General features: G+C 67.2%; 1 protein-coding gene across 2 annotated transcripts; it reads left to right on the top strand.

The window, feature by feature from the left end:
- The first annotated feature begins 543 nt into the window (after positions 1 to 543).
- Positions 544 to 12,996, top strand: CPNE5 (copine 5). Of its 2 annotated transcripts, none has more exons than XM_075056110.1 (21): positions 544 to 830; positions 3,297 to 3,337; positions 3,429 to 3,475; positions 4,821 to 4,924; positions 5,357 to 5,396; positions 5,504 to 5,580; positions 5,872 to 5,931; positions 6,024 to 6,087; positions 6,372 to 6,475; positions 6,701 to 6,805; positions 7,277 to 7,318; positions 7,405 to 7,480; positions 7,867 to 7,920; positions 8,000 to 8,061; positions 8,360 to 8,406; positions 8,525 to 8,706; positions 8,798 to 8,925; positions 9,002 to 9,104; positions 10,933 to 10,990; positions 11,467 to 11,540; positions 12,104 to 12,996. In XM_075056110.1, the coding sequence occupies exons 1-21, from the start codon at positions 742 to 744 to the stop codon at positions 12,290 to 12,292; spliced, it is 1,746 nt and encodes a 581-aa protein (XP_074912211.1). In that variant the 5' UTR covers positions 544 to 741; the 3' UTR covers positions 12,293 to 12,996. The 2 variants fall into 2 exon arrangements, with proteins under 2 accessions (XP_074912211.1, XP_074912212.1); XM_075056111.1 differs by lacking the exon at positions 544 to 830 and adding an exon at positions 2,956 to 3,053 and having other exon boundaries at positions 3,186 to 3,337.
- The last annotated feature ends 32 nt before the right edge of the window (positions 12,997 to 13,028 follow it).

Below are 13,028 nucleotides of genomic sequence, written 5' to 3'. Positions count from 1 at the left end.
GGAGGTCCCAGGGCAGGACCTGGGACAGTACTGGGAGCCCCTGGGTGATACTGGGGACGGTGTGGGGGTGGTCCAGGGAGTTACTGCGCACACTGGGAGACCTTGGGTCTGCAGGTGATGGGGCTGAAGGTGGACTGGGGCTGTGTGCCTCGCTACGAGGGGACTGGGAGGACTGGGGGAACTGGGAGCTCTGCTGGGGGAGCAGGATGGTCCCATGGCGCTGGGGGGGAGTACCGAGGGGGGCACTGGGGGTACTGGGGGTCCGGAGCAGTACCTGGGGGGTACCGGGAGCCCCCGGGCGATACTGGGGGTGGGTACCGGGGCCAATACCGGAGGTCCGGGGGTGGTACCGGGGATCTGGGGGCGGCCCCGGGGGCGGTGTGGGTGGTCTGGGGGCGATCCCGAGGATCCGGGGGCGATCCCGGGGGTCTGGGGGCGGCCCCGGGATTGATGCCGGGGGCGGTACTGGGAGTTCGGGGGCGATCCCCGGGGTCCGGAGGCGGTACCGGGGGCGGTGCGGGGGCGGTACCGGGGGCCCCCGGGGGCGGTATCGTAGAAAACACCGGGGCAGCCCCTCGGTGCGGGGCCGGTGCCGGTGCCGGGAGCCCCGGGCGGTGCCGGGGGCGGTCCCGGGGCGGAGCCGATCCCGATCCCGATCCCGATCCCGATCCCGATCCCGGTGCCGGTGCCGGTGCCGGGGCGCGGGGGCGGCCGGAGCGGGGCAGCGGCAGAGCCCGGGGCATGGCGGGCCTGGGCGCTCCGGAGCCGGGCAGCGGCCCCGGCCCCGGCCCCGTCCCGGCCACCCGGGTGGAGCTGACGGTGTCCTGCAGGTACCGGGGTACCGGGGGCGGCGGGGAGCGGGCGGCGGGCGGCGTTGCGGGGCACTGGGATGCACTGGGGGACACTGGGGTGCCCTGGGGAGTGGGGGGCAGTCGGCGTTGTAGGGCACTGGGATGCACTGGGGAGTGGCGGGCAGTCAGTGTTGCAGGGTACTGGGGGCACTGGGATGTACTGCGTGGCACTGGGGAGTGGGGGGCAGTCAGTGTTGCAGGGTACTGGGGGCACTGGGATGCACTGGGTGGCACTGGGATGCACTGGGGAGCAGGGGGCAGTCGGCGTTGTAGGGCACTGGGATGCACTGGGGGGCACTGGGATGCACTGGGGGGCACTGGGATGCACTGGGGAGTGGCAGGCAGGCAGTGTTGCAGGGTACTGGGGGCACTGGGATGTACTGGGTGGCACTGGGGAGTGGCAGGCAGTCAGTGTTGCAGGGTACTGGGGGGTACTGGGATGCACTGGGGAGCAGGGGGCAGTCGGCATTGTAGGGCACTGGGATGCACTGGGGGGCACTGGGATGCACTGGGGAGTGGGGGGCAGTCAGTGTTGCAGGGTACTGGGGGCAGTGGGATGCACTGGGTGGCACTGGGATGCACTGGGGAGCAGGGGGCAGTCGGCACTGTAGGGCACTGGGATGCACTGGGGAGTGGGGGGCAGTCAGCGTTGTATGGCACTGGGATGCACTGGGGGCACTGGGATGCACTGGGGAGTGGCAGGCAGTCAGTGTTGCAGGGTACTGGGGGCACTGGGATGTACTGGGTGGCACTGGGATGCACTGGGGAGCAGGGGGCAGTCGGCATTGTAGGGCACTGGGGGGCACTGGGATGTACTGGGGAGTGGGGGGCAGTCGGCACTGTAGGGCACTGGGATGCACTGGGGGCACTGGGATGCACTGGGGAGTGGGGGGCAGTCAGTGTTGCAGGGTACTGGGGGCAGTGGGATGCACTGGGTGGCACTGGGATGCACTGGGGAGCAGGGGGCAGTCGGCACTGTAGGGCACTGGGATGCACTGGGGAGTGGGGGGCAGTCAGCGTTGTATGGCACTGGGATGCACTGGGCGGCACTGGGATGCACTGGGCAGCACTGGGATGCACTGGGGAGTGGGGGCAGTCAGTGTTGCACGGTACTGGGAGAGCAGGGAGCACTGAGAGGCGCTGGGGAACAGGAGACTGATCTTGGATACTGGGAGGCACTGGGGGAGCGGAAGGCACTGAGGGGTGTAGGGTACTGGGAGGCACTAGGAGAGTGGGGGGAGCACAGGGGGTGTTGGGTACCGGGGGTGTGGGGGGCAGTTGGTGGTGGGGGCACTGGGAGGTACTGGGAGAAGCAGGGGTGCTGTGGGTGTAGAGTACTGGGAGGCACTGGGGGATTGGGGGCCTCGGGGAGGGGGGTGTGGGCAGAGCAGAGGGCACTTAAGAGTGCGGGGTACTGGGAGGCACTGGGGGAATTGGGGGGCTCTGGGGTTGGGGGGTGCATGGAGGGGGGACCTCGGGGTTCGGGGGGGTTATGGGAGTGCCATGGTCCTGCCCCCCCCCGTAATGTCATCGGCCCCTAACAGGGCTGCCAGCCTGGGGGGCTCATGGGGGAACGTGGGTGCTGAGAGCTGTCGCTGTGGGTGCTGGGGACCAAACCAGGGGGCTGGGGGGGTGAAATGCCACCAATCCCCCCGGGGGCGGGGGACTGAACCTCTTCCCCCCCAGCCCCCTCCATACCCCCTCTCTGCAAGCTGGGGGCCCACTGGGTCAGGGTGCTGGGGTGTCCCTGGTCCCCTGGACACACTGGGTGTGTGTGTTCCCCCCGCCGTGCTGGGTGCCCTGTGCCCCCCCCGGCTGCAGCCGGTGCCCCCCCGGCTGCGCTGCCTGCGGCCGCTCCGACCTATTTTCCTCCCACTCCACCGGGGACCGGAGAAAGTCCCGTCAGTCGGACGCTGCTCAGCGCTGCGGCGGGGGGGGACGGGGCAGAGGGGTCCCCCCTGCGCGGCCCTGTGCCCTGACACATGGCTGTGCCCCCCCCAACACACAGCTCTGCCCCCCCAGACACATGGCTGTGCCCCCCCCAACATATGCCATGGAGCACACACGGCTGTGCCCCCCTCGACACACAGCCGTGCCCCCCAACATGTGCCATGGAGCACACCCGGCCGTGCGTGCAGCCGCGGCACAGCCTGGCATGCCCAGCCACGCTCACACATTCACACTCACACGTTCACGCTCACACACTCATGCTCACAAATTCACACTCACGCTCAGCTCACACTCACACTTACGCTCAGTTCACACTCACACACTCACGCTCAGCTCACGCTCACACACTCACCCTCAGCTCACACACACGCTCACACACACACGCTCAGCTCACACACACTCACATGCTCAGCTCACACTCACACTCACGCTCACGCTCACGCTCACACTCACCCCCACCCCGGAGCCGTGCCCCAGCGTCCCGTCTCCCCACAGGCAGCTCCTGGACAAGGACACCTTCTCCAAATCGGACCCGCGTGAGTAGGGCCGGGCGTGCCCGGGGGGGTGTCTGGGGGTGTCCGGGGGGTGTCCGGGCCCCCCCCGACCCGCTGCCGCCTGTGCCCGCAGTCTGCGTGCTCTACACCCAGCGCCCCGGCAGCCGGCAGTGGCGGGAGGTGAGTGCCCGGACTGGGCGGACAGAGGGACAGCGGGCATGGCGGGGGGTGGGTAGGTGGGCAGGGTGGCCAATCAGCATGTTGGGGTGTCGGCCGGCCAGCCAATCAGCATGTCGGGGTGCCGGCCAATCCGCACGTCGGGGTGACGGCCAGCTGGCCAATGAACAGCACGTTGAGGTGACGGCCAATCGGCACGCGGGCACGCCGACCGAGTGGCCAATCAGCGTGTTGGGGTGCTGGCCGGCCAGCCAATAAGCACGTTAGATGCTGGCCAATCAGCATGTTGGGGTGCCAGCCCACTGGCCAATCAACATGCCAGGGTGATGGCCAGGTGGCCAATCAGCATGTCAGATGTTGGCCAGCCAGCACGTCAGGGTGTTGGGGTGCTGGCCGATCAGTATGTTGCGGCGCCAGCCAGCTGACCCATTGGCGTGTTGGGGTGCTGGCCAATCAGCATGTTGGGGTGCCAGCCAGTTGGCCAATCACCAGTGAGCGACCAGCTTGCTGGGGTGCAGCAGCCAGCCAATCCGCACGTTGGGGTGCTGGCCAGCCAGCCAATCAGCATATCAGGGTGCTGGCCAATCAGCTTTCTGGGGTGCAGCCAGCCAGCCAATCAGCACGCTGGGGAGCTGGGGAGTGTGTTGGGGTGCCGGGCAGCCGGCCAATCAGCCATCAGCATGCAGGCAGCTGGCCAATCGGCGCTCTGCCGGCCGCAGCGGGCGCTGGCTGGCCCCAGGGAGGGGACACTTGGGGACACTCGGGGACACCCCTCGGGGTGTCCCGGCCCCCTCCGCTCCCTCCCGCCCCCCGCCCCGCCACCCGGCGCCCTGTAATTAACTGCTGCTTAATTGAGGGGCTTCGGGCCTTAATGAGCAGGCGGGGGCCAGGCAGGACGCGATGCCAGCCCCGCGCCGGATGACAAAGGGGCACCTGGTCCCGCCGTGCCTGGCCTGCGCTTCCCCTCCCGCCCCCCACGTCACCTCGTGTCCCACATGTCCCCCGGTGTGGCCCCGGTGTCCCCATCCCTCGCTCCATCCCCCCCTCCGGTCTTCTTCCTCTGTCCCCCCATCCCATCCCTGTGCCCCCGTGTCCCCATGCTCATGTCCCCACATCCCCATGGCCCTGTATCTCCATGTCCCTATGTCCCCATGTCCCCATGTCCCCATGTCCCCATACCCATGTCCCCACGTCCCCATGGCCCTGTATCTCCATGTCCCTATGTCCCCATGTCCCCATGTCCCCATGTCCCCATGTCCCCATGCTCATGTCCCCACGTCCCCATGGCCCTGTATCTCCACGTCCCCATACCCATATCTCCCTGTCCCCATGTCCCCATGTCCCCCAGTTTGGCCGGACCGAGGTCATCGACAACTCCCTGAACCCTGACTTTCTGCGCAAGTTCGTCCTCGACTACTTCTTCGAGGAGAAGCAGAACCTCCGCTTCGACCTGTGAGTGTCCCTGCTGTCCCCCCACACTGTCCCCCCGGTGTCACCATGGCCCCCAGCGCCCCGGCACAGCTCCCCCCCCCTCCCCGCCACAGGGCTGGGTGCGGTGGCTCAGCCCGTGCCTGGGGGTGCCAGGCGGGTGCTGGCGTCTGTCCCTGTCCCAGGCATGTCCTTGTCACTATGCAGTCCCTGTCCTTCTCCCCCTCCCTGTTCTGTCCCCGTCCCTGTACCCTCACCATCCTTGTCCCCATCCCTGTCCCCATCTCCATCCCACCCCAGTCCCCATACCTAACCCATCCCTATTTGTGTCCCATCCCTGCCCCACCCCAACCCCCATTTGCCTTCAGTCCCCATCCCTGTCCCCATCCCTGTCCCCAAGGCCACCTTGTCCCCATTCCCGCCGCCTCGGCCATGGGACCCCTGCTCTGTCCCCAGGTACGATGTGGACTCCAAAAGCCCCGACCTCTCCAAGCACGTAAGTGTGGGGCCGGCACCGCTCCCTCTGGCCCCCCCTGGCCCCCAGCACCGTGGGGCTGGGGACGGGGACGGGGACAGACCCCGGTGACACTGCGGCTCCGGCAGGATTTCCTTGGCCAGGCCTTCTGCACCCTGGGTGAGATCGTGGGCTCGGCCGGCAGCCGCCTGGAGAAGCCCCTGACGTGAGCCCTCGCCCCGTGCCTCGGTTTCCCCGGGGGGGGCCCTGTGCTGGGCTGGCTGCCCGGTGTCCCCATGTCGTGTCCCCCCCCAGTGCTGGCGGGGCGCCTGGGTCCTTATCCGGGTGTCCAGGATGGAGACCAGACCCCGGTGCTGACAGCCTTGGCTCCGGGCTGCCCCAGGCTCCTTGTGTCCCTTACCCAGCCCTTGCCTCAGTTTCCCCATGGGGGGGGTCTGGCTTTTTTTTTTTGGGGGGGGGGGGTCCCTCTGTCACCCCTCGGTGTATGTCCCAGCAGGATGGGGACGGTCACTACGCACGCCCGGGGCAGGAGACCTGCTCCAGCTGTCTCCAATGGGTGAGTTTGGGGGTGCGCAGCCCTGGGGGACACCCACGCCCCCCCAGGTCACCATGTGTGTGTGTGTCCTGGCTCATTGCCCCTCCCGGCAGTGGAATCCCCGGCAAGAAGTGTGGCACCATCATCCTCATCGCCGAAGAGCTGGGCAACTGCCGGGTGAGCCGTGGCTCTGGGGAGGTGGGGAGGGGGACGGGTTGGGGACACTCCAGTGCCATGTGGGGGGGCTGAGACACGCCCCCATGGCTGCACCCCCTGGGCCTTCCTCAGTCTGGGGTGAGGAAGATGAAGGTCAGGGCTGACCTGTCCCCACGGTGTGTCCCATGGGTCCTGGGTCCCTCAGCTCCACCCCCGCACTGAGCAGCACCCACCCAGGATCCTGCACCCCGATGTCTCCGGGGGCTGCGGGGCTGGTGACACCCCCCCCCCCCCCCCCACCGCAGGACGTGGCCACGCTGCAGTTCTGTGCCAACAAGCTGGACAAGAAGGATTTCTTCGGCAAATCCGACCCCTTCATGGTCTTCTACCGCAGCAACGAGGACGGGACGTGAGCGACCCCCACCCCCCCCCAAAACACAGTGACACCCCCCCCATCACAGCAGGGGGGACACAGCCCCGGCCATGGGACACCTTGGGGACTTCCGATGACCCCATGGGGCTGGGCTGGCTTGGGGTGGGGATGTCCTCAAAAATCACCTCTGGCGTGATGGGTTGGGGGGAGGTTGCCGTTAGGGGGTGACCCCCTTGACGCTCCTTGTCGTCATCCCCCCAGCTTCACCATCTGCCACAAGACGGAGGTGGTGAGGAACACGCTGAACCCGGTCTGGCAGGCGTTCGCCATCCCGGTGCGCGCCCTCTGCAATGGCGACTACGACCGGTGAGCGCCGGGTCCTCCGGGGCCGCTCTGCACCCTCTTCCCACAGTCTCTGTGGTACCTATGCTAATGCCCAAGCCCTCCAGCATCCCGCGCCCACGCTGCGCACCTCAGTTTACCCATCTGGGCAATGAGCTTCATCGCCATCATAGACCCATCCCTAGGGGGTGTCCCCCCCCCAAAACCGGTGTTGCCAGCTGCGTGCCCTGGCAAACAAAGCTCGGCGGTGGCTCGGCGTCGCGCCGCCGGCTTGGCCCCGTGTCGGATGTTGCTGTGGCAACGGCGGATAAAAATATCCCACCGAAAAAGCCTGAGGAGGAGGAGGAAGGAGGAAAAGGCCCATGGAGGCGTCAAAACAAACCCACGGGGAGTGGGCGCCGGGGGCGGCCCCGGGGACCCATTGCAGCCCCCGGGGTGAGGGTCTGGGTGTCTAGGGGTGCTGGCAGGTGGCTCTGACCCCCCCTTGCCTTGCAGAGCCATCAAGGTGGAGGTGTATGACTGGGACCGCGATGGAAGGTGAGCTGGGGGATGGCCCCGGGGACACTGCTCCCCCCACCCCGATCCCGCACCCCAGCTGACGGTGGCCCCCCCTCACCCCGCAGCCACGACTTCATCGGGGAGTTCACCACCAGCTACCGGGAGCTGGCACGGGGACAGAGCCAGTTCAACGTCTACGAGGTGAGGCCGGATAGCGAGGACGGGGACCCACGGGGACAGGGAGAGGGGCGGTCCAGCTGCACCCATGGGTGTTACAGCCCCTCTGCTGCACCCCTGGGTCTCATGGTCCCCGTGCTGCATCCCTGAGCATTACGGTCCCCAGGGTCCCCATGCTGCACCCATGGGTGTCAAGTCCCTGTGCTGCATCCCCAGGCTTTGTGGTCCCCAGGGTCCCCATGCTGCACCCTGGGGCGTTACGGTTCCTGTCCCCAGGGTGCCTGGGCTGCACCCCTGGGTGCCACAGCCCCCTGCACTGCACCCCTGCGTGTTACGGTCCCCACGGTGCCCCCCGCACCCCGGGGTGCCGCGGCTGCTGGGGGGAGCAGCTCCCCTCTGCCCCCCCCCAGGTGGTGAACCCCAGGAAGAAGATGAAGAAGAAGAAGTACCTGAACTCGGGGACGGTGAGGATGGGGGGGACATGGGCAGGGGACACAGGGGGGTGCAGCCACTGTCCCCTGCTCAGCCCCTTGTCCCTGGCAGGTGACACTTCTGTCCTTCGCGGTGGAGTCCGACCACACCTTCCTGGACTACATCAGGGGCGGGTGAGCGAGGTCGGGGCGGGGGGAACACGAGCCTCAGTTTCCCCATCTGAATCCTGGGGGATGGACTGATGCCGGCGAGGTTCCAGGCAGGGTGTCCCCAGCACCCACAGCTCCTCCCTTGGGTGCAGGGGGGTGAAACCTCAGCACAGGGAGATTTGGGGGTGCTCACCCAGGGAGAGCCGGTCTGTGGGCCGAGGGCTGGCCCAGGGAGGGGACTGCCCCCCGCCCCCCATACCCATGGGTCGCATCCTGCATCACCAACCCCAGGTCCCTAAAGCCGCTTTCATCCCCCCTCCAGGACCCAAATCAACTTCACGGTGGCCATCGACTTCACCGCATCCAACGGTGAGCGCTGGGGCTGTCTCCCCCCTCCCCACCCAGGCATTAATTAACAAGGGAGGGCTCATTAAACCACTGATGGGGGGGGGTGGATCCGGCCTGGCTGAGCCCACCGCCCGCACAGGGAACCCCTCGCAGTCCACCTCGCTGCACTACCTGAGCCCCTACCAGCTCAACGCCTACGCCATGGCCCTCAAGGCAGTGGGCGAGATCATCCAGGACTACGACAGCGACAAGATGTTCCCCGCCCTCGGCTTCGGCGCCAAGATCCCGCCGGATGGACGCGTGTCCCACGAATTCCCGCTGGTGAGGGTCTGTCCTAAAGTGGGAGTGTGTGTGTGATGAGGTTGGGGACATGGTGGCATCGTCCTTGTCACCGGGGTTCCTCGTCCTGCAGAATGGTGACGCGGCCAACCCGGCGTGCAGCGGCATCGAGGGCGTCCTGGAGGCGTATCACCGCAGCCTGCGCAGCGTCCAGCTCTACGGACCCACCAACTTTGCCCCTGTGGTCAACCATGTCGCCCGGTAAGGGGGTCCCAGCACCCCTTATCGGGGGGGGAGTCTGTGCCCACCCCAGTGTCACTCACAGGGTGTCCCCCAGCTCGGCAGCGGCGGTGCTGGATGGGTCCCAGTACTTCGTGCTGCTTATCATCACCGACGGCGTCATCTCTGACATGGCGCAGACCAAGGAAGCCATCGTCAACGTGAGTCCGGGAGGTGGTGGGTGCCCCCAGATGGGGTGCAAAGACAAAACAGGGTTGGGGTGCTCCAAGCCATCTGGGGTGCAATAGCCAGCTGGGTGCATGGGGTGCTGTGAGCTGTGCGGGTGCAATAACAGGCTGGGGACCCCCAAGATGTCAGGGTGCTCTGACCAGCCGGGGCTTGGGGTGCCCCTGACAGGGTGCAGCGAGCTGTGTGGGTGCAACAGCCAGCTGGGTGCACAGGGTACCCCAAGCTATCGGGGTGCAATAATCTGCCAGGGACACAGGGTGCCCCAAACTGGGGTGCAACACCCAGCCAGATGCACGGGGTGCCCTGACTTGTTGGGGTGCCAGTGCAAGCTGGGGGTGCCGGGTGCCATCGGCAGCCAAGGACGCGGCGTCCCTGCCAGGGGGTTGGCGGGCGGCTCCTGCCTCCTCCGCGCGAGGGGCCTGGAAAGGAAAAAGCAATTTCGGCGCCAAGGCGGCTCTTTGAAGGTGCCAGCGGCACCTTTGCCCTCACAAGCGCCATGCCCAAGTCTGCCCACCCAGTTCCCCCCGGCCCCTCGCTCAGCCCAGCATCCAGGCAAACTGGGAGCTTTCTTCTCCCCCCCCCCCGCCCCCCCCATCCCCTAACCTCCCTTGCGGCGGCTCAGCCCCATCTCGGCTCCCTGATACCCAGGGCAGCGGGAGAGTTGGGGCTACTGGAGCAGAGTGGGGGTGCTGGGGAGGCCCCCATAGCTGGGGGGCCGAGGGGCCGGTGGTCCCCCCCCCGACGCTAGGCATCCCTGGGGGTCAGCTCCTGTCCGGGACAGGAGGGAGAACAGCTCCAGTAATATTTCTTTGCTGCTTTATTTAATATCCCTGCACTGCGGCTCTGCCGGGAGCTCGGGGCGCTCAGTTCTGGCAGCTGCCGCACCTCGCACCGGCCCCGGTGCCTGCCTGGACCCCGGCACCGCCACCACCGGACTCGGGGACGTGACACCCTGCGGCTGTGCCGGGCTGCGGGCAGGGTTCCGGGTGCCCTTTGGGGTCAGTTTCGGAAGCTGGTGCTGCTCCGGGAGCACCGTGCTGAGCCGAGGGGCTCCCTCAGCCGGCAGTGGTGCTGAGCTGGGGGGGGGCTCGTGGTGCCACCGGGCACGGGATGCCCATCACGGCCCTGGGTGCAGGATGCCCATCATGGCCCCAAGGACAGGTGTCCATTATGGTCTCGAGGATGATCATCATGGCCCCGGGTGCAGGATGCCCATCGTGGCCCTAAACACAGGATGCCCGTTGTGACCCCGAAGAGACAGGGTGCCCATCGTGACCCTGAGGGCAGGGTCCCCATCGCGGCACTCGGCGCAGGACGCCCACCGTGACCCCGAGGGAAGGATGCCCGTCGTGGTCCCAGGCACAGGATGCCCCTCACGACCCCGAGGACGGGATGCCCAACACAACCCCGGGCACAGGGTACCCGTCGCAGCCCCGAGTGCAGGAAGCCCATCATGGTCCTGGGCACTGGGTGCCCATCGTGGCCCAAAGCCCCCCCCCGAGATCAGGCATTGGCAGCGATGAAGCCCAAAACAAAGCAGAGAAAGCGCTGTGACGATCTGTGCGCCCACATCCAGCAGCAGCCGTGCTGGGGCGGGGGGGGGGGGAGGCAGCGGGGAGGGGAGCGGGCAGCTCCCCCCCCTCACCCTTCCCCCCCCCCCCCCCGGTAAAGGTGCTGCACCCCAGGGCCTGGTGGGTGCTGGGGAGGTTAATATCGGGGGTGGGGAGGGGGCTGCATTCGGCAGCAGGACCATTAAATTTTGTGCCTTTCCCCCCCCCCCCCCCCCCCCCCCCACCGCAGGCTGCCAAGCTCCCCATGTCCATCATCATCGTGGGGGTCGGCCAGGCCGAGTTCGACGGTAAGGTTATGGGTGTCCCCATCCCACCCCCACTCAGCAGCCTCTGTGTCCCCGGGGCAGGGGGGGGCTCGGGGGGGGGGGGGGGCCGCAACTGCCTTTGGCTGCTGGGAAAATATGAGTTGAATTTGTCGGGGCTCAGCGGGATTCACCGCTAGCCAGCATGTGTGTGGTTATGAGTGGAGGCGTTCGTTAGGGCTGAATGAGCCCCCCGAGGTGTGTTTGGGGGGGGGGGAATGGGCAGCCCCCCCCCGGCAGCCAGCTGCTCTGGCACTGGGCAGGCAGCAAAGCCAAATTAAATCTCCCCCAGTAATTGCCACTGATGAATCAGCCCCGCTCCCCTGCCTGCACATGACTGCCTGCAGCTGCCAGCGCTTGGGGGCTGCTGGGTTTGGGTTTGGGGGGGTTAAAGAGAGCCCACCCTCGGGTGGGGGGGACTCAGGTGCTGCTGACCCCCCCCTTTGCTCTCTCCCCCCCAGCCATGGTGGAGCTGGACGGTGACGACATTCGTATCTCCTCCCGCGGCAAGGTGGCCGAGCGTGACATTGTGCAGGTAACGTCACCCCCCCCCGCCCCCCCCGTGGGGTTTGGGGACACCCCCCCCCAGCCAGCCTGGCCTGGTGGGGCATCCCAGGCACCCCAAATCAGCCCTGTCACTCCTGGGGTCCACTGACTGGTCCCAGTATGGACGGGTGATGAGATGGACTGAACATTGTGGGGGGCATCAGGACGTGGGGGGGACACTGGGACACAAGGGTGTACTGGGATGTGGGGGGCACTGTGACATTTGGGGGGGGCAGTGGGACATGGAGGGGGTGTGCTGGGATATGGGGGGGGAGATGCACGGGGACGTGAAAGTGGGGCTGCACTGGGAAAAAGGGGTGCACTGGGGCTTGGGATGTACCTGGATGTGGGGGTGCACTGGGACACAGGGGTAGACTGGGATTTGGGGACACACTGGGACATCAGGGATGGGGAGGGGGGACACCGGGACGTGGGGCTATGGGGAGGGGGCGGGGGGACGACACAGGGCCACGGGGACACGCCGTGCCATGCTGGCCATGGCAGACCAGGCCCTGGGGTCCCCTCAAACCCTCTTGTCCCCGTCCCCCCCAGTTCGTCCCCTTCCGTGACTACATGGATGGGGGGGGCAGCCCGGTGCTGAGCATGGCCCGCCTGGCCAAGGACGTCCTGGCCGAGATCCCCGACCAGTTCATCTCCTACATGAAGGCGCGGGGCATCAAACCCCAGCCTGCACCCCCCAGCCCCGACCCCCCCGGCTCCCCAGTGCCCCCCCAGCCCTGACCGCACCCAGCTGGCACCCCGCATCCCCCCAGCCCCACCCCAGCCCCGGGACTTGGATGTTTTTCCAAGCCCCCTCTTTCCTTTTCCAAGGGATAAAAGGCAGCAGGACCTCGGCCCTGGGGGGGGGTTCCCCCCCAACCCCCATAAATCACCTTTTCTGGTGTTCCCGGGGGGGGGGTGGGGATGGAGGAGCCTTTGCTGGCATTGGCCGAGCATCCTTGGCCATGGTGGACAGCCCCCCCCCCCCCCCCTCCAGCCAGGACCATCACGGCTCATCCCCACCCTGGCCTGGTGCTGAGGGCCATATCCTGCCCCCCCCAAACAAGTGGCAGGAGTCCCCAGCCCCCCCCCCCCGCCTTGAGCACAGAGCTGGGGTCAGCAGGAGCTTCCCCCCCCGCCCCAGGCGTGGGGTCCCCTCTATTGGCCCTGGTGACATTCAGAGCATCCCCAGCCCAGCCCCCCAGGGGTGACGCATGCCTCTCCATCCCCCCCCGACCCAGAGAGACCCCCGTCCTCCTGCAGCAAGTCCTGGCTGCTCCCAGAGGTGTCCCAGGTCCTTTTTTGTGTGCCCCCCCTTCACTTTTCTACTTGCATGGGCGGTCCCTCTCCGTGCTACCCCCCCCCCCTTTCCCATGTTGCGTGTGCGTCTGCTGTGGGTTTGTATTGAGTTGCCTTAAACTGGAATAAATTATAGTCTTTCTAATTACCGCCACCCCCAGGGTCCCCTCCAGCATCA

The sequence above is a fragment of the Buteo buteo genome, chromosome 23 (assembly GCF_964188355.1).
Source record: "Buteo buteo chromosome 23, bButBut1.hap1.1, whole genome shotgun sequence".
In the NCBI taxonomy this organism is placed as follows: Eukaryota; Metazoa; Chordata; class Aves; order Accipitriformes; family Accipitridae; genus Buteo; species Buteo buteo.
This window is presented reverse-complemented; position numbering and strand designations above follow the sequence as displayed.

Bases quoted from the DNA above. Each gene is read 5' to 3' on its own strand.
- CPNE5 (XM_075056111.1), top strand. From the start codon at position 2,956: ATGTGCCATGGAGCACACCCGGCCGTGCGTGCAGCCGCGGCACAGCCT. The intron at 7,921-7,999 runs GTGAGGATGGGG...TGTCCCTGGCAG, and splicing joins AGTACCTGAACTCGGGGACG to GTGACACTTCTGTCCTTCGC. The intron at 8,062-8,359 runs GTGAGCGAGGTC...TCCCCCCTCCAG, and splicing joins CTGGACTACATCAGGGGCGG to GACCCAAATCAACTTCACGG.